We start from the raw sequence: 21,331 nt of genomic DNA, 5'->3' as shown, positions 1-21,331 counted from the left end.
CTTTATCTGATAGTAGTCAGCATAAACACATTAAAATTAGAAAATGCTAAGCCCACATCTACTACTGCTCTAGCTCCCTCCTCAGTCTCTCCTAGGGCTTCCCCGTATCTCTGTTGACCTCTATTACACCTGGGACTACCGCTACATAACTTATTGGTTCCTACAAAGCGCCTTAAAGTTTTCTTCTGAATATGTATAAAAATACTAAAAAAAGCCCACCACCACCACCAACAACAACAAACCACAACTGAAACTCTCCGGTCTTACCTCCCCATACTCCCACAAAAACAAATCTGAGGGTTTTGATGTTGTTGCTGTTGTTACTGTAGCATTACTGTATTTGAAGAGGATCTTAAAATCACACTCCAGAGCCAATGGAAATTACTGTCCAGACCACAACACTATACTGTCTTTCTTGGGGCTTGCAAAGTATTTAGCACCACAGAACTTGTGTATATGGTGCTCAGATGACCACTGGCAGGAGCTTCCACCCTAAGGAGGGCCTGAGAGTCAAACTTGGGTCAATAATACTCTTAACAGGAGAACTTTGTACCCCATGCAGCATTTCAGGTGCATCTGGTCCTCCGAACAAGCTCTGTGGGCATGTGAACAAGGGCACATGCAGGGTATCTAGTGCTTCAGTATAAATAAATCCTTGTTTCTAGAACCCAGACTCCAGTGTTTTAGTAAAACCAAAAACTAGGAAGTAGTTTTCAAGCAAACCAAGTGGCCTGGTTTACTGCGTCTTCGTATCTTTCAGATTTCAGGCATTTCTAACCTATTTTCTGCTATGCATCTTGAACCCATCAGTGAGAAAGAACTAATTTTTGTGACCCACTTTAAACCTAAGCTAAGACAAATAAGGAGTTCAAGAAGGAGGCCAAGTATGACTGTTGTTCTGTTCCTCCACAAGGTACACACTCAGTGATGCCTCAAATACGGAGGCCCCCACAACTCTGACATCAGAGCTTGGATAAGCATGAGAAACAAGAAAGGAATAGTAATTACTAGCGATTGACCTGTACTATATAAATCCTCTGATCTAGTTTTGTATGACTTTTTTTCTGTGGGCAGAGGGAAGTATGGAGTCGGGGAAGGAATAAACAAAAGAGCACTATGACATATTAGGGTAGCCCCAAACAAAGAACAACCAACGCTCCTCAAACACATCATATGCAGGCACAGTCTTGAGGATAACGCTTTGCATACTCTTGCCCCAAATTTAGCATTTATTATTCCATAAATGTTTATCTTTAACACAACAATATTTCCAAACCAAATACACATTCTATTGAATAGCTGCTTTTCCATTAGAGAAGCAGCCTTTCAGGGTGTCACCCAGTTTCCAGCTTGCTCAGGGTGTTGTAGTGTTTTTCGACCTTATTAGACAGAGACAATGAAGATGTCTTTTTGATAGTCAGCATACCTATCTGTATCTACTACCTACCTGTTTACCTCTCTATGTATTCTTCACCATTTCCTAAGGTGCATGCATGCCACAATATGTGCATGTGGTGGCAGGCATCAGTATTCAGGCATCTGCACTGGCCTGCCCTCGGGTTCTCACACGACAGTCTCTCAGCCACTAAGAGCCCCACCGGTGCACACTCACTACGTTCCCTCTTCTAAAAGGGGCCTGCCCACCTCCCATCCCGCTCTCCCTCCTCCCCGCCCACTGTCCCTGTTCCTGGAGGCCAGTCTCCCCCTCCTCCTTCCCCTTTCAATGATCCTTTTCCCTCAATAAAACACCCCTCTGTAAACCCTGTCACGAGGCATCTTTCTCTCTCAAGCCACAATTTTTTACAATTACAACAGTAGGAGGACAACTTGCAGGAGCTGTTTCTTTCCAACCTGTGGGTCCTGAGACTCAAACTTAGGTCACCAGGGTTGTTGGCTGCAAGCCCTTTATCTGCCCTGCCATCTTCCTAGCCCTTATATAGGTTCTTACATAGAGGTTACTTACACAGTAACAGTGTTTGTACCTTTAGGTCATATAAGGTTAAAATTCAGGAGAGATCTCTGGGTAAAAAGAATACAACACTCACTGTGTGAATACTGTTCACTGTCTCTAAGAAATACGTGTGTGTGTGTGTGTGTGTGTGTGTGTGTGTGAATCCTAGAACAAGATTATTAACGACAAAAAGGTATAAAGAAACACTGACATATACTTAAGATATCACATCATTTTAATATATCACACTAAAGCAGGAAGGACAAAACAACTAAAAGTTGCTGAAGGAGTCTGGGCAGAAATGGGAGGTGACTGCTAATTATATGGTTTCTTTTGGGATGATGAAACTATTCTAAAGTTGATTACAATGTACATACCCAGAGATATACATACTCTTAGTGGAAAAACTGTGTAGTAAATAAATCATTTCAAAACAAAGTTGTTGTATTTGTTTTTATAAATCTAAGTGTGGAGGGATTATACCTCTATATTAAGAAATGCCTTTATAGGGATCAGTTGAGTTCTTGAAATGACTATCAATAATCAAGAAAACGGGCAAGATGGCCCAGCATTTATGGCACTTGCTGCCAAACCTGACGACCCAAGTTTGGTCCCCAGGATCCACATGAACAAACTCCAAGGAGTTGTCCTCTGATCCCTACTCTCCACATCTGCACCCTGACACTTGGACACACACACACACACACACACACACACACACATACACACACACTTAGACAATATATATCTATGATGACAAGTTTTAGAAAGAATTAGGAAGATGTATTTGAAATAAGCAAAGTGTAACCTAAAGTCCAATAATACAAGAAACAGAAAATAATTTACAGGAAATGGCAAACCCACTTGCAGCAAGTCAGAAGATGTAAGACTGTGAAGAGAGAAAATTCTACAGGTTCCCCACATGGACCGCAGTTGAACATGGTGTTTACCTAGCATGACAAGGTTGGCGCCTCTCGAGTCTAATACTGTTTAGTATCTACTTTTAAAGAGGTCATGAGTAGGGCTCAGTCACTTGAAGGAAGGTATTGCTAGAGCCTTCTGGAGGGCTGGACTGCCTAGGTTAGAATCCCCCCCCCCCACTTATTCAGTATACAACTAAGCACACTTATTCCAGTTTCTCTATAAAAACAATGCTACTTATTTAATACACATAAAAAGCTTTTAATACACAAGCAATATTTTTGTAAGCCACAGCCAAAGATTTATATATCCTCTTAAGGTCAGAAAGTTCAACGTTAAATTTATTCAATATGAATGAGTTTTCTATCTTTATCAGAGGTAAAACCTTTTGACTAATTTATTACTTTGCCAACCTGCAAAAACAGAGCTTGACAATAGCAGAAAAAAGTCAAATTATCAAATAAATTATCTTTCACCAAAATAAAGGACCTGTTGCTCTTTTTCATGCAAGTAATACGATTTGTCTTGAATATGCCCAGGCTTTGATTGAGCCATGTCTATAACTTACAATAGTCTGGCCTCAAAGACACTCTTAGGGTGTCAGTGAGAGCCTTTGGGGATTTCCCCCCACAAAAGGAGCTGTTTTATGGGTACTTCTGCTAAACAATTTTCTGTAACAGTGGAGAATTACCCCCAGAGACTGGGTCCAACACACTCAGAGAGTGTGGAAGGGGCTGTTGGTATTTTCAGCTCTCCTGTTGGAAAGGAAGCAGTCAGCATGCTCCTTCTGTTTGGAAAGTGATAAGGAACCCTGTAGGAGGCTGGGGGACAAGCCACGTGGTGTATAAAGTCCTCTTGTGGGCATGAGGGGCTGCCCTAAGTTCCTGGAACCCTGCTGGAGACAGCAGGGCTGGCGTACAGAGATGAACAAGACACATTTAAAGGTGGAAGGCGAGGGTCAACAGCCATTACAAACAGTAATCAAATACAAATCACTCCTAAAAATGTTTTCTACCTTATCTCACAATCTGAATTTATTAAAAAGCAATTCTTGATGCCTTCCTTACATAGTTAAAAACTGCAGTCAATTACTAGTTTTACTAGAAACCTATTTGAGGTTTCTTTAGTAGTAATTTTTTTGTTTAGTTTGAAGTAGATGATAAAATTAAAGAAATTCAAATTTAAAGATGTAACATTTCTCCATCTAAAGACTAGATAAGAAAATCTAAGGAAATAACTTCAGGGTAATAAATAAAACAGAGACTGTGAATTAAATGGTATGCTGGAGTGACACTATTCAAGGGAAAGGAAAAACAAAAACAAAAAACAAAAGGCCCTAGCAATTTGAAAATTTCTAAATGAGAACTAAGAAGAAAATAGAATAGCCAGTCTGAATTATACTCAAGTAGTAACAGCATCAAATTATTAATACTACCTATGATTTCAGAATTATAAGCAGGTATTTAAAGAAGCTCAGAAATCCAATGGAGCATGCACTTTATTTCAGAGCACACACGTGTAAGGCATGGGGAATAGTGACCAGCACAGACTCAGCAAGTCAGTAAGTGTTCCATTGCAGTGGTAGTGTCATGTGTACCATGGCAAGCCAATTAATCCCGCTCACATTTCTCACACACAGGGAAGAAAAAGAAAGACATTGTCTGGGCCTCATTTTAAGGGCCATAGGATGTTTACATTCAGCCTTTATTAGTTGTTTTAGGAAGCTCCTCTCACTTCTCTGCCCATGTAGCCAACAGTTTCGTCTTCCCTTCCAAAAATGTGATTGATATGGCTAGTAATGAAGCGATTCTCCAGGTGAGAAAAGAATCATTTTAAATTCATAATCAAACAGACATATGCAATGCCAGACAGCACCACTGACTTCAGTCACAGCGGCCTCATGAGGCTTGTCAGAGGAGTCAACATAGATAAGCCTCTACCTTCCATTCTCTTAAAACTGTTTTGACTTTACATATTCATTAAAAACTATATCTGAATTTTTTTCAGTTGGTAAACATGGATCATAAACTATGTTTAAAATGCTAGGCTGTTCATAAGAACTTTATGTGTCTGTGGCAATAAAGCAATGCTGTTAAAGTTTGGATAGAATACTATACAAAATTACCCTACACTACAAGACTTTAGTGCATACTTCTAATATAACTTTAAGATTACTGATAATTACAACTCAAGTGTCTATCAGTAATGATCACAGATATTCTTGTCTCAAGAGTTTTCAATAAAAATGCTCTATATATCTGGTTATTTGCCTATTGGTCTTAACCATGATTTAATTTCTAAAAGCAAGATGCTAAGATTTCCTACATACTTCATCACACGTAAACGGAACAGCCACAAGAGACAAGTGTGGAATAAAATGCTAGAATTCTGTTGCTAAATATAAATATAAACTGGGCCCTCTCTCTAAAGAGGTCTCTCTCTCTCTCTCTCTCTCTCTCTCTCTCTCTCTCTCGATTTTAAAAGAGGGAGTTGAGCACAGTGATTTAAGGGCACGAACCTAAGATCCAAGCTCCTTTGGGCAAATTCCAGCTGTGGTGTGAGAGTCTCTGAGTTTAGGGTTCTTATTCTGTCATGTGAGCAACAGCAATCCCTTGTATTTTTCAGCAATGAATAGCTAAGTCAGCACATACTTGGAACAGCACCTGGGCACTTCCAGTTTTGAAAAGTAAGACCGTGGGCTACGGCTCTACAAGCTGTTGTTGTTGTTGTTATTATTACTATTATTATTCAAGCAAGAATTAAAAAATCATATTTTAAATATACCGATGGGGAAATTGCATAATTTTGTAGGAAACAAAAAGCCTGAATGTCAGGAAAGAAATCAGTGAGTACCTCTAGATTTTGGCCAGAAAGGACTCATTAACCTGGACTGTAATGAAGGGTTTATAATTTGCTTCATCACTATTTTAAGCATCTAAAGAATAAGCTTTAATGGGTTTGCTTTCTATTTCATTTTAACTAAGATGCCAGTATTTCAAAAGTTTTGCTTTCTATTTTCATTTCCTGTAAGTGACACAATGTATGCCCCACTTGGTGGCAAACACCAGCCTTCTTCTGTAAGCATATACTTTAGGGTTTATGCAATGGTGTCTTTTTGGTAACTGAGCACATTTCTTTTAGTGACTATCATGTTATCTTGTTAGCATCAAAGTTCCATAAGCCTAAACAATCAAAGTCTCACAGGTTCCCAGGTAAGAAAGAGGGGAGGGAGAAAAACCCCAAGCATGGAAACCAATGTCTCCCATCTAAACATCACTGATCAGATTCTTTGAAAATGTACTGAAACAAAAATACAGATGTGCTAAATGACTAAACACAAAGTAAGGTTACTCTCCAAAGTTACCTTAAACCTTCTAGACTTACTAGGGGCTAGGGAGATACAAACAAGCAATAGCAGCTAATCTGGCTAACTATACATTACTACTAATAAACGCAACACAGAAATTACTGAAAATGATTGGCAGATACAGCTTAGTAAAACTTTACACATCTATTTATATCAGGTTCATTTTGAGAAAAAAATCTTAAAAAGGAACATTTTACAATCCAAAACTTTCCTTGTACTTCATTCAACTGCCATTCTTTAGGCTCCTAGAGAGCTTACAGGCAATTAAGCATGAAAACTAAGCACTTTTATTCTTACCAGGAAACCCGCCACCACAGGTTATCCTAAAGGTGTCTTTAGTTCATCCTAAGCTGAGTTTTCCAATTCTTTTTCTGTAATTCCTAAACTCTAATTTAACTTTGTTCATGGTTTTCTGAAATGTCTTGTGGGAACTAAAACAGAGATTAACAATCATGAGATGATTGTTTTATTTCTAATATAGATGACTTACTCTGCTATCTCACTTTTTATAGGTATAACTTTTTTCAATGTTAATGATTTTCTTATTACAAACCTAGTACCAATTATAAAGAATGATTCTCTTCATCTCAGACTTGTGTTCTCCATTTGCAGTAAAAATCACTCACTTTATAAATAAACAGAAACTGGTATTCAGGCAGAATCAAATTCTTTTATTTGCTTAGGTATCTGAGTTAGTTATCACTAGAAGAAACTCCCATTTGCAAAGTGCTCAAGAGCTAATTGGTGAAATTTAACACACCTGACTACAATTTCAAAAATCTGTACTAAGTTCAAGACTATGGTAAACCTATCTTTCTTTTTCTTTGTAGCCCAATCAGCAATCAGTTTTTCAGAGATGATAATATGCACACACCAAAACAATGTACCATTTACCTATGGACAGCTATAAAATGACTGGATTTGACTAAATAACCCATAAAAGGTAATCAACAATCCATAGGGTATTTTGTTCCTAAGTATTTAAAAGAAAACTATTAAGTTTCACAAGTTCAACTAAATTATCATTAAACATCCCTACCAATGTAGAACTAATAAGTTTATTATCTAGTTGTACTTTGCAAATTACTCTCTGTAAGACTCTGAAACACACTTTTGTCGCACACTGTTTCTTCGGGTGGGGGCTCACCTCCCACTTACACATAAACTGATTCATGCATCAAAATGATTTCTGCAAATTCCTAATATGTTGCACTTGCATCTTCCCATTCATTTACATCAGTGGTTTTCAACCTGAGGGTTGAGATCCCCAGGCTGACAGGACCCTTTCACAGGGGTCAGTCACCTAAGAAAATGAAAATACTTACATTACAATTCACAACAATAGTAAATTACAGTTACAAAATAGCAGCAAAAATTAATTTTATGACTGAGGGTTACCACCACAAGAGCAACTGTATTAAAGGTGGAAGCATTAGAAAGGCCAAGAACCACTGTTTTACACAGTGAATTAACAGGAAGGTGAAAAAAAGGAACCTTCCACACTCAGCTGCAGCCCAAAAACTGGCCTTCATTTTCTTTTCCCAAATGAAAGCCCTGTAATAACTCAATATGAACTGAACTTCTACATTTTAACACAGAACTACGTTTTAACAGTACATAGTTCTGTTAGCATAAAAGTACCTTTAATAGTAACTGTGTCAAGAGGCAAAAATACAAATGCTTAAAAAGTACTGGCTCTTGGAAGGCAGAGGCAGGCGGATCTCTGTGAGTTCAAGGCCAGCCTGGTCTACAGAGTGAGTGCCAGGACAGGCTCCAAAGCTACAGAGAAACCCTGTCTCAAAAAAAAAAAAAAAAAAAAAAAACAACCCAAACTAACAAAAAAACCAAGAAAAGTACCCAACTTTATAAAATGTTTAATGTCCACAATACACTTATTTCTTAAATCATATTGCAGCATCAACACCAATTACACCAGACACTACTCAGCATACAAAAACATTAGAGAAAAATATCCAGATTTTAAATATATAGATTTCTATTTCATAGACAGCTACATTTGTATTTGTATGAAGCAACAAATTTGTTTTTTTTTTTTTTAAAGTGTTCTTCAATATATGAGAGAACATGCTTTAAGACTCCACAGGCCAAGTAAAACAGATGTTCCAGGGAATACCCAGTTTCTACTGAGTAATAAACATGGTAGACACATTAGAATATAAGCAATAGTGACTTCAGCCACTGAAAGATCATACCGTTTGCTGTACCGCAACAAGTGCTTTAAGTCATTAGGGGGGGGGGTCTTAATTATAGAAACTCTACCCTGCCTTACAAACTAGCATCAAAGTACTTAAATTCGGATCTACAAGCTGTCATGTATTAGCTTACTTGAAAATGTTTTCAATCCCACAGCACTTGTTAGGAATTAACGGCGGGGAGGGGGGTATTACTAAAACTTAGTATTTGTTAAGTATCAGATGTTTCAGAATATTTTAGTGACTCAATATAGGACAAACACAGTAACATTGTTACTGTCCACTTCACAGATGGGTTCGGAGGTGCAATGGCTGAAACGAATCGGCTTCAATGACACACTGCGAGGTTAAAAGGCGGAAAACGGACACTAACCAGGTCTAACAAGACTCTTGCCACTAAGCCCCACCGGAGCGCCCGAACCAACACTTGGGGAAGCTCCAAAGCACCGGTGTGGCGACAGAGGGAAGGGAAAGTAACTTTTTACAAGAGAACAACAAGCAGGCACCCTTGGCCTTCCCCTAATTTCCCTTCATAGGACAGATCCACCAATTTATTCCGGAAGCCATCCGTCCGAGCTAAGCATTAACATCTCTACCTGCCTCCTCCGGCGTGTGGGCACAGCACATTTTTTTTTTTTTTTTTTTTTTTGGTATTTTTACAAGTTTGAATGTTAGCAAGCTGCTTAAGCTTGGAGCGGACTTATCTACTTTTTGCAGGCCTACGCTATCCCAAGCCCCACACCCACACCCCCCCTCCTAGCCGGGAGGGGAAGGGCTGCACTTCTCAAACAGAAACGCTGCCGGCATCCATCAAGCCAGGGGCAAAGCACCGGAGCACGTGGTGTCCTCCCTCCCTCCCTCCCTCCCTCCCTCCCTCCCTGCCTGTGTCACTAGGAAGTGGGGAGTGCGGACCCCCGACCTGACACGGGCCACCTGTGTGGCACCCGCCGCGAGACGCCCCGAAAGCCCGAGTAGTGAGTCCCGGGAGGCGGCGAGAAGGGAATCCGAATAATGGGGAACTCGGGGGGAGCGGACGATGCCGGCGAAGGAGGGGACGGGTGCCCCGGAGGAGCGCGGCCAGGCAGGAGGCGGCGGCCCGGGCTCTGTCACAGCGGCTCGCGCGCGCACACACACGGATCCGGGCCGGGCCGGGCCGGGCCGGGCCGGGCAGGGCGAGCCGACTGCAGCCGTCTGCGGGCAGGCCCGAGGTGGGAGCGGCTCGGCCGGAGGAGGGAGGACCGGGAGCCGCGCGAGCCTCGCCTCGCCTCGCCTCGGCCGCGGCTCGGCGCAGCCCCGGGCGCGCACCGCCCACCGCGGGCCCCGGCCCTGCCCTCCGCGCCGGCCCAGCCTTCGCCCCCGAATGTGCTGCCCCGGCCGCCGCCACCGCCGCCGCCGCCGCCACGGCCGGGCACCGTCCGTCCGCACCTGTCACCGAGCCGGAGGCGCCAGCCCGCGCCGCTCCCGCCCAGCCCTCCCTCCCTCCCTCCCTCCCGCCGCCCCGGGGCCGCCGCGGGCCCCGCCGCCCCGCCGCCTCACCAGGTGTCCCCCTTCCGGAGCGAGGTTTTGAGCAGCGTCGCGATGTCGGAGCGCTGGGTGTCCAGGTCCGCCGCTCCGCCTTCCGCCATCTTCTTCCACTAGCGGTAGCGGAGGCGGCAGCGACGGCGGCGGCACGCCCCGGAGCATTGTGGGAATGGCGTCCGCGGCCCCGCCCCGCCGCCAGGTCCGTACCAAATGGGACGCGAGGGCGGGGGGACGGGGGGCGTGGCCCGGGGAGCGCAGGCTGGGCGCGCCCGCGCATGCGCTCTGCTGGCCGCGTCGGTTCCCACACACACGCACACACACGCACACGTGCACACACGCACACGTGCACACACGCACACACCCGGGCGGCTCGCCCTGCGCTTTCCCGGCGTAGCCGCCGCCCGGGGCTCCGCGTGTGCACGGTTCTCGCCGGCACCGCGCTCTCTCCTCTCCCCGGCCTTGCCCTCCATCGCCCGGCTCGCCTCGCCCCTCTGCGGTCGCAGCCGCCTCCCCCAGACCCTTTTCTGCGGGTTCACTGCCGCCGAAGGAGGGCGGGGCCGGCTGAGACATGGCAGAAGGCGCGCAGCTCGGTGACTTGGGGCTTTTGCTTTCCAGCCGCAGAGCCCAAGCCCACTGAGCATTGGCACAAAGAGCGCTCTGAAACCCCAGGTTTGGACGCAGTGCTCCTTCCTAGGTTCCTCCCAGCTCTCGCATTCTTGCTGCCCGTTGGGACCTTGCATACCTTTTTTCAAACCTTTCAAGGGCTCTTTGTGACTCCTCCTGTGAGTGGCGCGCGCAAACATACACACACACACACACACACACACACAAACACTCGGTAGTTGCAGTGCAAAACATGTCCCAGTTTCTAGGTGAACAGGCGGTGAAAGATGTACTGAGTAAGAACAGGTATTGAAGGGAATTAGCAAAAATAAATAAATAAATAAATAAATAAATAAATAAATAAATAAATGGGGAAACCTCATTGGTGTCAAACTAGCATTTCCTTCGTTTAATTTTCATGGTGTATGTTCCCCAAGTTAGACTAGATAATATAAGCCTCATTTGAAGCTCAACAATTACAAACAGGGAAATTGAACCTCTTAAAAAGCAAATGCCAAGGTCACACGGCAACAGGGAACTCAAGTTTATCGCCCAGGTTACAAATCCGAAGTACTCGTTACCTCCATGAAAGGCTAAATTAAGATATGAACTCCGTAAGAGCCTAAACATTTTAGAGACAGAGTGTGTGTGTGTGTGTGTGTGTGTGTGTGTGTGTGTGTGCGCGCGTTTTCATTTTTATACTTGTGTCTACCGTCATTCTACACCAAATATAAACAAATGTTTCAAAGTTAATTGTGGCAGCTTTCCAAGAATGAAGATAGCCACCCCAGTATAGCGGTAAGTGATAAGTTAAAAGATGGGCAATGGTCTCTCCATTTTTAATGCCTCCTGGTTGTTGGGAATTCTGTAGAGATGGGCGTGGCTGCGTTAGCAAGAAGTTCAGAACCCTTCCACGTGAAAGCAGAGTTGAGTTGTCAGCTTGATACAAACTAAAGTCACTTGGGAAAAGTGACTTTAAGGGATTGCCTACATGGAGCAGCTCATGGGCCACTCAGTGGGGGCATTTCCTCGTTTTATGGTTGTTGCGGAGAGGCCCATGTGGGCAGGTGATCCTAAATTGTATAAGAAAACAAGCTGAAACTGGGCAGTGGTGCCCTGCGAGGCTTTAATCCCAGCACTTGGGAGGCAGAGACTGGTGGATATCTGTGAGTTCGAGACCAGCCTGGTCTACAAAGAGCGAGTTCCAGGACAGGCTCCAAAGCCACAGAGGAACCCTGTCTCGAAAAACAAACGACACCAAGTCGAACAAAGCCATAAAAGCAAGCCAGTAAGCAGGGATCGTCCATGGTCTCTGCTCAGTTTCTGTCTCTAGCTTCCTGTCATGAGTTCCCACTTTGACTAATCCCAGTGTGGGCCACCACCCAAACCTTTCCTCGCAAGTAGCTTTTAGTCAGAATGTTTCATTAGGACACGTGTATGTCGTGTCCTGCTTTGGGTGTGGCAGTCAGTATTATGACTGTTTCTTTTTTCTGTTACTTCAACCTCAATCAGAGTCTAAAAGTAAAAGTAATTTCCATTTACTGCCACTTCTTGTGCTATTTGACCACTCTGGATTATAACACTGAGTTTTTCTTTTCTTTCTTTTTTTTCTTTTTTAACTGTGGACATTCTCAAGGAACTGTCACCCCCCCCCCACGCACACACTTCTGTCACTCTATGAAGTAGAACAAAGTAAATTTCCAAAGAGAGGCAATGTGATATGCAAAGAATATGCTGTATCCACAAACACACACGACTTCAGACCTCTAGGTCTTAATCTGCAGTTCATTTACAAATTTTAAGTCATATAATACTTAAAGGGTTTTAAAAAATTGTATTACTGGCCCGGGGTTGATGGCGGCGCACACCTTTAAACCCTGCACTTGGGAGGCAGGCGCATCTCTGTGAGTTCGAGACCAGCCTGGTCTACAAGAGCTAGTTCCAGGACAGCCTCCAAAGCCACAGAGAAACCCTGTGTAGAAAAATCAAAATTAAAAAAAATTGTATTATGTTTATTTTCTGTACATGAGTTGAGTATGTGCGTGCAAGAGTCTATTGTGTAGGTCACAGGTCAACTTGCAGGGGTCAGTTCTCTCCATTGGCTGGTTCCCCAGGAATCACACTCAGGTAGTCATGATTATACCCGCTGAGCAAATTGCCAGTCTAGATTAAAACCAGGGGCAGCTTAGGTGTTCCAGGTTGGCAGTGTAACAGAGGATAACTTTGAACTTCTCTGATCCCCCCCCCCCAGGGCTAGGGTTCAAGTCCAGCACATCCTGTTTTCTCCTTAAGCACCCTACCAGCTGAGTCCCATCTCTGGCCCCCATTAAGGGTTTTTTCAAATGAAGGTTAAAGGAAATAATGTGTGTTTGTTGCCTGGGACTTGGTAGCAGGAAGAGTTGGACTGATTTATGTATCCCTAGCATACGAATGGACTTTGGGAGCCCATTCCACATAGAGGGATACTCCCTCAGCCTAGACACATGGGGGAGGGCCTAGGCCCAGCTCTAAATGATATGACAGACTTTGAAGATCCCCCATGGAAGACCTCACCCTCTCTGGGGAGCACAAAGGATGGGATGGGGGTTGGTGGGGGGAACAGGGGAGGACAGGAGGGTGCGGGAACTGGGTTTGACATGTAAAATGAGCTTGTTTTAAATTTAAATAATAAAAAAAAAGAGTTGGACCATGACACGATTAATTGTATAGCATGTGTATCATATCTCAATAAAGTTATCCTTAATAAAGGGTTCAGGACTTTTAAGGGAAAACCGCTGTCTGCTATTTTATAAGCATAACAGAACCAAGACCCGATGCATTATTCACACCCTCTCTTCTAGATTCCCTTCAAGTAGAACTGAAACCTGTAGCCATGCAGCCAAAAAAAAAAAGAAAAAAAAGAAAAAAAGAAGCCCCCCCCCCAAACCAAACAAACCAACAGTCTTCACAAGGGAGTGTGCCTTGATAAAGATATGTCCATTCACATTATACATCAGGCTTACAAAATGGTCTCAGGGACCTAACTAGTTGGCATCACTGTAGTAGCATCTTGCCAGTGAACTTGTGGTGGCCACACCCTTTGGGCGTGGTTTCAGGTGCAGACTGACCCAATATAAGGTAGAGGAGGGGCTGGCTTGCCCTCTCAGCTTGCAGAGAGCATCTGAGGGGCAGAGACCTCATCTTCTGGAGCAGGAAGACCACGGCGGATATTGACTCTCATCTGTGTAAGTGCTTCCCTAATAAACACCCATCTATCATTTATCTTGGGTCTGGTGGGCTCATTTAAACCCCGCCTTCACATCACAGTCAATAAAGTGGTTATAATGTTTTATTTAATAAGCACACATGAAATACCATTGCTCTCTGCCTTATTCCTCTGAGATGGGGTGTCTCTCTGAATCTACAATTTGCCATATTTCAGCTGGAGTAGCAGCCAGCAAGTGCCAGACATCTGTTTCTAAACATTAAAATGGCTTCTGTTAGCATCTCTCTTGAATCGTAGATAAAAGGAGCAGCAACTGCATTACACTAAGTCACAGAAACGTTGACTGTAAATGGGGATTCCTGATGCTTCTATAGAATTACTGTCTGCACTGTTGCTTTCTTGATGGACTTTTTCCAGGTACAATCTTTGATTTGTCTCTCTGTGTGTGTATGTCTGTGCTAGTGTGTGTACCTGTGTGTGTGCAAACAGAAGTCAGAAGAGGGTGTCAGTGTCTTCTATCACTCTCTTCCCTTTATTTGAGGCGGGGTCTCTCCCTGAATCTGAGACTGGAATTTTCTTGGGTAGGCTGGAGTCCCAGTAACCATCCTGTCCCCTTCCCTTTTGGAGGAGGCATGCTGGGATTGTAGCTATGTGCTGGTTGATTACACTCTGGTCTTCATCACTGCACATCAAGCCTCTTTCTCGGATTTGCTGGTTTTGATCAAGAAACCCAGGGTTTGAGTAGGGGAAAGGAGCAATGTTGGGCACTTCGGAAGTCAAGACTTAATATGAGCACATGAGATGTGCGGGTTTGAAATTTGAGCTATTCTAGGGAGGTTTTTTTTTTTTGGTCTCCCAATTGCTCTTTCTTCCAGTAAACATTCGCTGGTTCAACCTTGGGCTATTCCTGTACTGAACAGTTAAGAGATAGGGCTTCGTGGGTTCATACTCCTGAAGAGACCAAGGCTTAGAAACAATGTATGAGTTTAGCAAAACAACAGTGGTAGATGTTGTCCCCCACCCCATGATCTCCCTCACCACTGGCTCCTGGCCAAGTTTAGCGTAGTAGGGGACATCAAATGTAGTTGGAAAGTGCTTGGTTACTCCCGTAACTGTTGCGATACTGTTGCGATACTGCGATACTGTTGCACTGGTGGATATAACTTGCCAGCTAGGTAATTAGTGAGGCTCCCGGAGTCCTGTAGCTGGATAGGAACACTGATGACTGTCCCCCATCCCAAGTTTCTTGTATTGCATTCTCCAGCACCATGATAGCTAGGCTGCAGGTACTGAGAAACTCCAAGCACTGATCCAGTATGGTTTCTCGGTGTCCTGCAACCCAAGTATGTGTTGTCTCCAAGCAATAGAATCTTGCAAACCAAGGGCCCTGGCATTAACCTGTATTGTGATGGTGGCTTCTGGGGCTAGCTGACCAAAATTTACAGGGAGATATCCTATACCTGGTACGGGAGCTTTCATTTCAGAATCTTTGGCTTCAGGTAGAAGTGTTGTCCACTCGTTCAGGTTTTGGTAACCCCTATGGAATTGTCAAAGTTTAAAAAAGAGAAAAGAAAGGGAAAGCCCCAAGCCCTGTGGTGTCCGATAAGCTGTTTTCAGTGGGGTGAACAAAGAAATATATAAAACGCTGCGTTATTAATGAAATTGAATGGAAGGAAGGACCAGTTCTAAGGTTGGATTAGCCAACTTTACAGTTTTGTAACACTGGCGTGATGAACCCCAGGGAGAATCTACGTGACATCCTACATTTCCCTTCTCCTCGGTTCTTCTGTGAGTCGTTCCCTCTCATAACCCCAGCACCCACTCATTCTTATTCATCTTTCAGGCTTTTTTTTTGTCTGTTATGTAATTTTGTTATTTCCCTTCTCCCCACCAGCTCCCTGAACAGCTAGAAGACAGCGAAAGGCGGAGTAGAGCAGACACCAAAATAGCATGTAGTAAAATGCTTAATCTGTTAATGATATTTTGAAACTTGGAGTGCGAATAAAAATTTTAAGTGCTGCGATGCGGCTTTCAAGGCTTAAGAAATGCACCAGTTCCTCAGACAAATGTTAGGTTCTGATAAAAACAAACAAACAAACAAAAAAAAAAACAAAACGAAAAACTTGTGAAATGAATGTAGTGTCTTAACAGACTACTTGGATTTTCAGTCTGGCTTGGTGCCAGTCACTAACCAAATACTTTTGCCAAGTTATTTAATCTCCACGAGCATTCGCCTTCTCCTTGTATCATAAGGTGATTAAACAGTATTGGCTAAAATGTAAGTGCTTGCAGAGTTCAGATACGCCTAATGGAAATGGGCGGAGCAAATCTGCATTGGGCTAATAAGGAATTTGGGGGACTCCACTGAGATATGCACCTCAGCTAAAGGCATTAAAAGGAGAGGAACCAGAGCAGCTAATGAACTTTTATCTCCTGCTCTGTAAGACTGGGCAAGTTTAATTTGGACACATGAATGAGGGTTGCAGATAAATGCTGTCTGCTCTTTGTGCTCTCCTTTTGAGAAAGCTATGAAAGGCTATATACTCCACCAAGAGTAGGCAGCAGACTTCCCCGTACTTTTCGCTATATAATGAGAAAATTAGGCAGGTGTTGTTTTCTTTTTCAATTGTTTTGCCTTTCAAGCTAAGGCGATCCTATTCAGCACATGCCACTTTGAGCTACCAGCAGTGGTGAGGCCGAAAAAAGAGCCAAAGCCTGAGGGAATTCTGTTCTCTGAGGCACCGACTCTTTCACAGCTACTAAGGAAACTTGCTTAAATCTCTGTCCCCCTAAAGAACTCAAGATTCAGAAGGCAGACTCCTTCCCAGAGAGGCTGAATAGCAAGCAGCTCACCTCATCATCTCCCAAGAAGTCCTTGTACCTTTTCTCCACCCTCCTTATAAACCCTTCTCCACCTGGCTCCTTGACACTCTCTTCCCGAGTCAGCGAGTTGCCGACGCAGCCTCCTGACCACGGGTGAATTTTATTTAATCAAACATATTCCCACTATTAAACAAATGTTCCAGAGCGTAAACAAAAGTAACACACCTTAAAATAATATTCTACAACACACTGATTTCAGTCAACAACTTAGACTTAGCCTAGTAGGTCTAGGATCAATCACAAAAGACCTTTGAGAGAGAGTATCATCTCTGGGTTCTTGATAGTAAGTGAAATATTTGTGAATGGCAGAAAACTTTTCCAAAAAAAGGAAATAACTTATGCTATCCAACTAAGAATGATATAAACCAAACCAAAGCATATAAGTATTAGTAACACTCTTTCTCTTTCTTACATTTTTAAATGCATTCATTTTCATTTATGTCTGAGCATTTTGTTTGCATGTATGTATGTATGTGCGTGTGCACACCATATGCATACCTGGTGCCTGTGAGGGTCCGAAGAGGGTCCTTTGGAACCGGAGTTACAAATGGGTGTGAGCCAGGAACTGAACTTGGGTCCTCTGTAAGTGCTGGAAGGGCTCTTAATAACCGAACCTTCTTTCTATCCCCTATTTTACATATTTTTATTTGTTACTTACCTTTATAGACAGACTTTACAGTTGTTAAAGAACCATTTAATAAAAATAAAATAGAAATGTCCAAGTAGCAGTCCCTGGGTCCTTTATCCTCTCCCAAGCCTCACAGTGAGCAGGGCATAGAGGGCTGAGTGATTTAGGAGATGCTGGTCCTGAACACAACGAGGCTCTTAACAATGCACCTCATCAGTTTTCCTTTTTCTCATTTCATCCAAAAGTCTGAAAACATGTTCATGCTGGTGGAACTGAGAAACCTATGATGCTGAGGTGAAGTTGAGAAAGAGATGAAACACAGGCTCTGCAAATGTTCCGATTCCAGAGAGATTAACTTTGGTTTCTCCCAAGAGAGAACTGAATTGCTCAGCTTTTCTCTAAGGATGGTGCTTCTCTCCATTTGGCTGGGGGAGCAAAAAGATCTAAACTGCTTAGAAAGGGTTTTAGAAGAATATAATAGTAATTATTAAAGTATATCTGTGCTCCAGTTTTGATGGAGCTTGACAAGGTTCTCTTCCTACTGCTGTCTGCCCATTGTGGCTCCACAGCAAGACACTACTGACCATAGAGTAGGTTGTGCAAAGTCAGCAAACCCCAACAATGGATGACAGCAAACTTGATGATACTAGAAAAATATTCCTCATCACTTTGTTTTGCTGGCCAGTGTGCATCTGTTTAGGACTTCTTGGATTATGTTGTTATGTCTTAGAATTTTGTAGCAAGACTGCTACATAAATACTGTACAGGATTTCTACCACAGAAGGGATTCATGGTAAGGACAAGGGATAATTACATACTCCTTGATAATCCATCTTCTTAATCATACAAGAGGGGAATTCTTATACATACTGGCTCTGTAATACTGGGACATTTCGTTTAATTGCTTTTAAAATGAAGATAATTTCATATTTGTTTAAAAAGTAAATTCAATGATGAATATGAAGCTACTTGAAGACCTCAATATACACTGTTCTGGTCTGCTACTGAATGTGTATGTGAAACAAATTCATATTTGTTAAGATCCCAAAATGTTATGTAATAGCAAACAGTTCAAATCAGGTTACCTATCAAACATCTGCAAGTACTGAAAGGGTTAAAAAGGACAGGAAGTCTAACTTTGCTCATAATGTTCTCGGTGAACACTTCTTTCTGTTTGGATTTCTTTTTGTTTTTAGGAGACAGGCTTTTGCTATAAGGCCTTCGCGGCTGGGATGCACCATGTAGCTTAGACTGACAGGGCCCTACGATCCTTCTGCCTCCATCTCTTAAATGTTAAGATTACAAACCTGAGTGACAACACCAGATCTGTAGGATGATGAATTCTGAGGGATAAAACAGTAGGATAAGTGATTCAGCATACTTTGTATGTTTCTGAACAGTTTTTAATTAAGCCGGAGGCATGACAGATAACGGACATGACTTGGGGCGATTTTACCTATGGATTTATAAGGGGGAAGGCAGAGTAGAGACTCTCTATGCTCTAATCTCAGAACCAGTGAATGTGATGTCTTCATGGCTAAAGGGACTTTGAAGGCACGATTAACCCTGAAGACCTTGAAATGAGGAAGCTATCCTGCATTACCCAACTGAGTCCAGGCTAACCACATGAATACATTAAAAAAAAAAGTTTTCACTTATTTTTATGAGGTGAGAGGACTACGGGGAAATAGCTTAGAAGAAGGGGTAAAGAGCTGTGGGCTAGTTATGTGGGTGCCCTTTAGAAGCTGGAAAAGGCAATGAAGTATGAATTCCCTTCTAAAGCTTCACAGAGATTTTAGCTTTGTGAGAGTCATGTCAGAAGCCTAACCCATGTGACAGTACACTCTGCTGCCACTAGTCACAAGGGGTCTGGTAATTTATTGTGGCAGCAGCAGAAAACTAATAGACAAATAGTAGGACAGACCATCTAAGGGGTCAAAACAAAGCAAAATCTATTTGGGCCTGAGATTAGTCACTGTATCCACTTAACCATAGCACTGAACAGACAAGTGATTTATCATCGATAACAACTAGAAGAAGTTTGAATGACTTTCTCTGGGTTGCAAGTTGGAAAAATATGGGAAGTTTATCTTTTTGGCAATGAGGTCTGGAATGACAGTGTGCAAAGTTCCAGGTACCAGAACATCTTTGTCTTTGGTGATTATGAGATTATTTTAACTTTCAGATGCAATATTGCTCAGAGGCAATATCAAATTTTAACTACATGCCCATCCACAATGAACACCCAGAGCTTATAAATTGTACTGATTGCATTTCAGCCATATAAGCCAAAGATAAGTGACAGCTGACAACTAAACAGTTTCTAGACGAGTTTCAGTAGAACAATCATCCTTCCTCCATGCAGAAGAGACTCTATTAAGACCCTGAGTAAAATCTCTGCAGCAGCTTAAGGAAGCGAGGACAGTCACCCAATGAATCTCATTATGTTAGGGTTTACTCAGTAAAAGGAATCAATAGATTATAGGCATGGACTATATTGATATAGAGAAAGATGTTTATCATGAAGGACTAAGATACCCATATTCTACTGTCTCTAAATGGGAAAATGTGGTATAGTTCTATTCAAACTTGCAGCCCTGAAAACTGAAAAAAACTAATAATAGTGTTAAGCCCCAGTTTAAATCTGAAGGCTTAAACACTTGGAGACAAGTATTTAATATCTGAAAACACCAGAAGATGGACAGCTTATCTCAGACAGATAGACTTAGCACCTCCGTCTTTTTGTTCTTGTTTATCCATTAAAGTTTTGGATGGTGTCCACCTTCATTGGTGAGCGTAATTTTTGTTCATCTGTAGAGTCAAACGCTAATCTATTCTGGCAGCATCTTCACAGACACAGAAACAATACTCTACTAACCACATGGGCATCCATAGCTCAGTCAATTAGCACTTAGACTGACAATCACAGTCATGTGTTACAGTCGGAGGAAATGGAGTCAGGTGACTCATGAGAGGTAGATCCATAAATACATCCAGACCGGGATATGACACCACTCTTAGAAAAAGGAGGTTAGGGACCAAAGTACGTGTTTCAGTCTCTTTTTCTCCTTCTTTCCTCTCCTCTCTGTTCCTCCCTGCCTCCCTTTAATCCTTTCACTCTCCAAAGGCATTTGATACGGTTTTATATGGACAGTGGTTCCATAAGTACTTGCGGAGTAAATGATTTTTTTTTTTCAGGGAAGTTAAAAACAAACGCAAACTCCAAGTCTACTGACTGCCCAACGTTAGTGGGAGGTCTAAGTGGGTCAAAGTGTTGTCTGACACTATTGCAGAGACATGAACAAACACCGCCTCTAGATGGGACGCTGAGGGCAAGCCGAAGTTACAGTAACACCAAAGACCAACTTTGTGGACGAAGGACTTGCTGAGTTACTTGCAGGGGTAGAGGTGAGGGTTACTTACAGGAACATGGATGACTCAAAGGCAGCTGCGTGAGCAAAGGCTCAGTCCCACAGGGGTGACAGACATTCAGGAAAACCTGGAACGCTAGAGCATGCTACACACCTTGTAGGCAGCTCAATAATATGAGGAGTGCACTCTCTTCAACAGTCCTTACTGTTTAGAAAACTTCGCACATCTGGTAAACTCGGTTTTCAGACTTCTTGAGACTTCCAGTCTGTTTACTTCCTGAATCTTAAAGAACTTCCTGAGTTGTGATGAGCTTCCCCTAGGATGCGGTGTTTCACTCTGGAGGAAGTTGCTACTCCACGAGAGAGAGAGGGGCAATGCCGAAATCCCTGTACTTTTACCCGAGCCAAGATTAAAAAGTAGCCTTTGGACCTGTGGGGCACAGACCATCAGAGAACACAGATGTTTACGTTACAATTCACACTAGTGGCAGCAAAAGTAATTCTGTGGTTGGGGGTCACCACAGCATGAGGAAATGTATTAAGGGTGGCAGCTTTAGGGAGGTAGAGAAACACTGTCCTAGACTATGAGATCTCCCTGCTTTTGACTGTCTCATCTAAATGATGCTGTACAGTGCCCCTCTCTAAATCCCTGCAGAGAAAAATAAATG

General features: G+C 43.0%; 1 protein-coding gene across 2 annotated transcripts in view; it reads right to left on the bottom strand.

Annotated features, from left to right (window-relative positions):
• Usp15 (ubiquitin specific peptidase 15) overlaps positions 1-10,157 on the bottom strand; it is an 81,801-nt gene extending 71,644 nt beyond the window's left edge. For both annotated transcript variants that reach the window (XM_051176155.1, XM_051176156.1), the window contains exon 1: positions 9,989-10,157. In XM_051176155.1, coding sequence (XP_051032112.1) covers positions 9,989-10,077 — 89 coding nt within the window. In that variant the 5' untranslated portion in view covers positions 10,078-10,157. The remainder of the gene's footprint in view (positions 1-9,988) is intronic.
• Positions 10,158-21,331: the final 11,174 nt, after the last annotated feature.

This window comes from Phodopus roborovskii, unplaced genomic scaffold (assembly GCF_943737965.1).
Source record: "Phodopus roborovskii unplaced genomic scaffold, PHOROB, whole genome shotgun sequence".
NCBI classification, from domain to species: Eukaryota; Metazoa; Chordata; class Mammalia; order Rodentia; family Cricetidae; genus Phodopus; species Phodopus roborovskii.
Note: the sequence above shows the minus strand (reverse complement) of the source record. Positions and strands in the feature narration are given on the sequence as shown.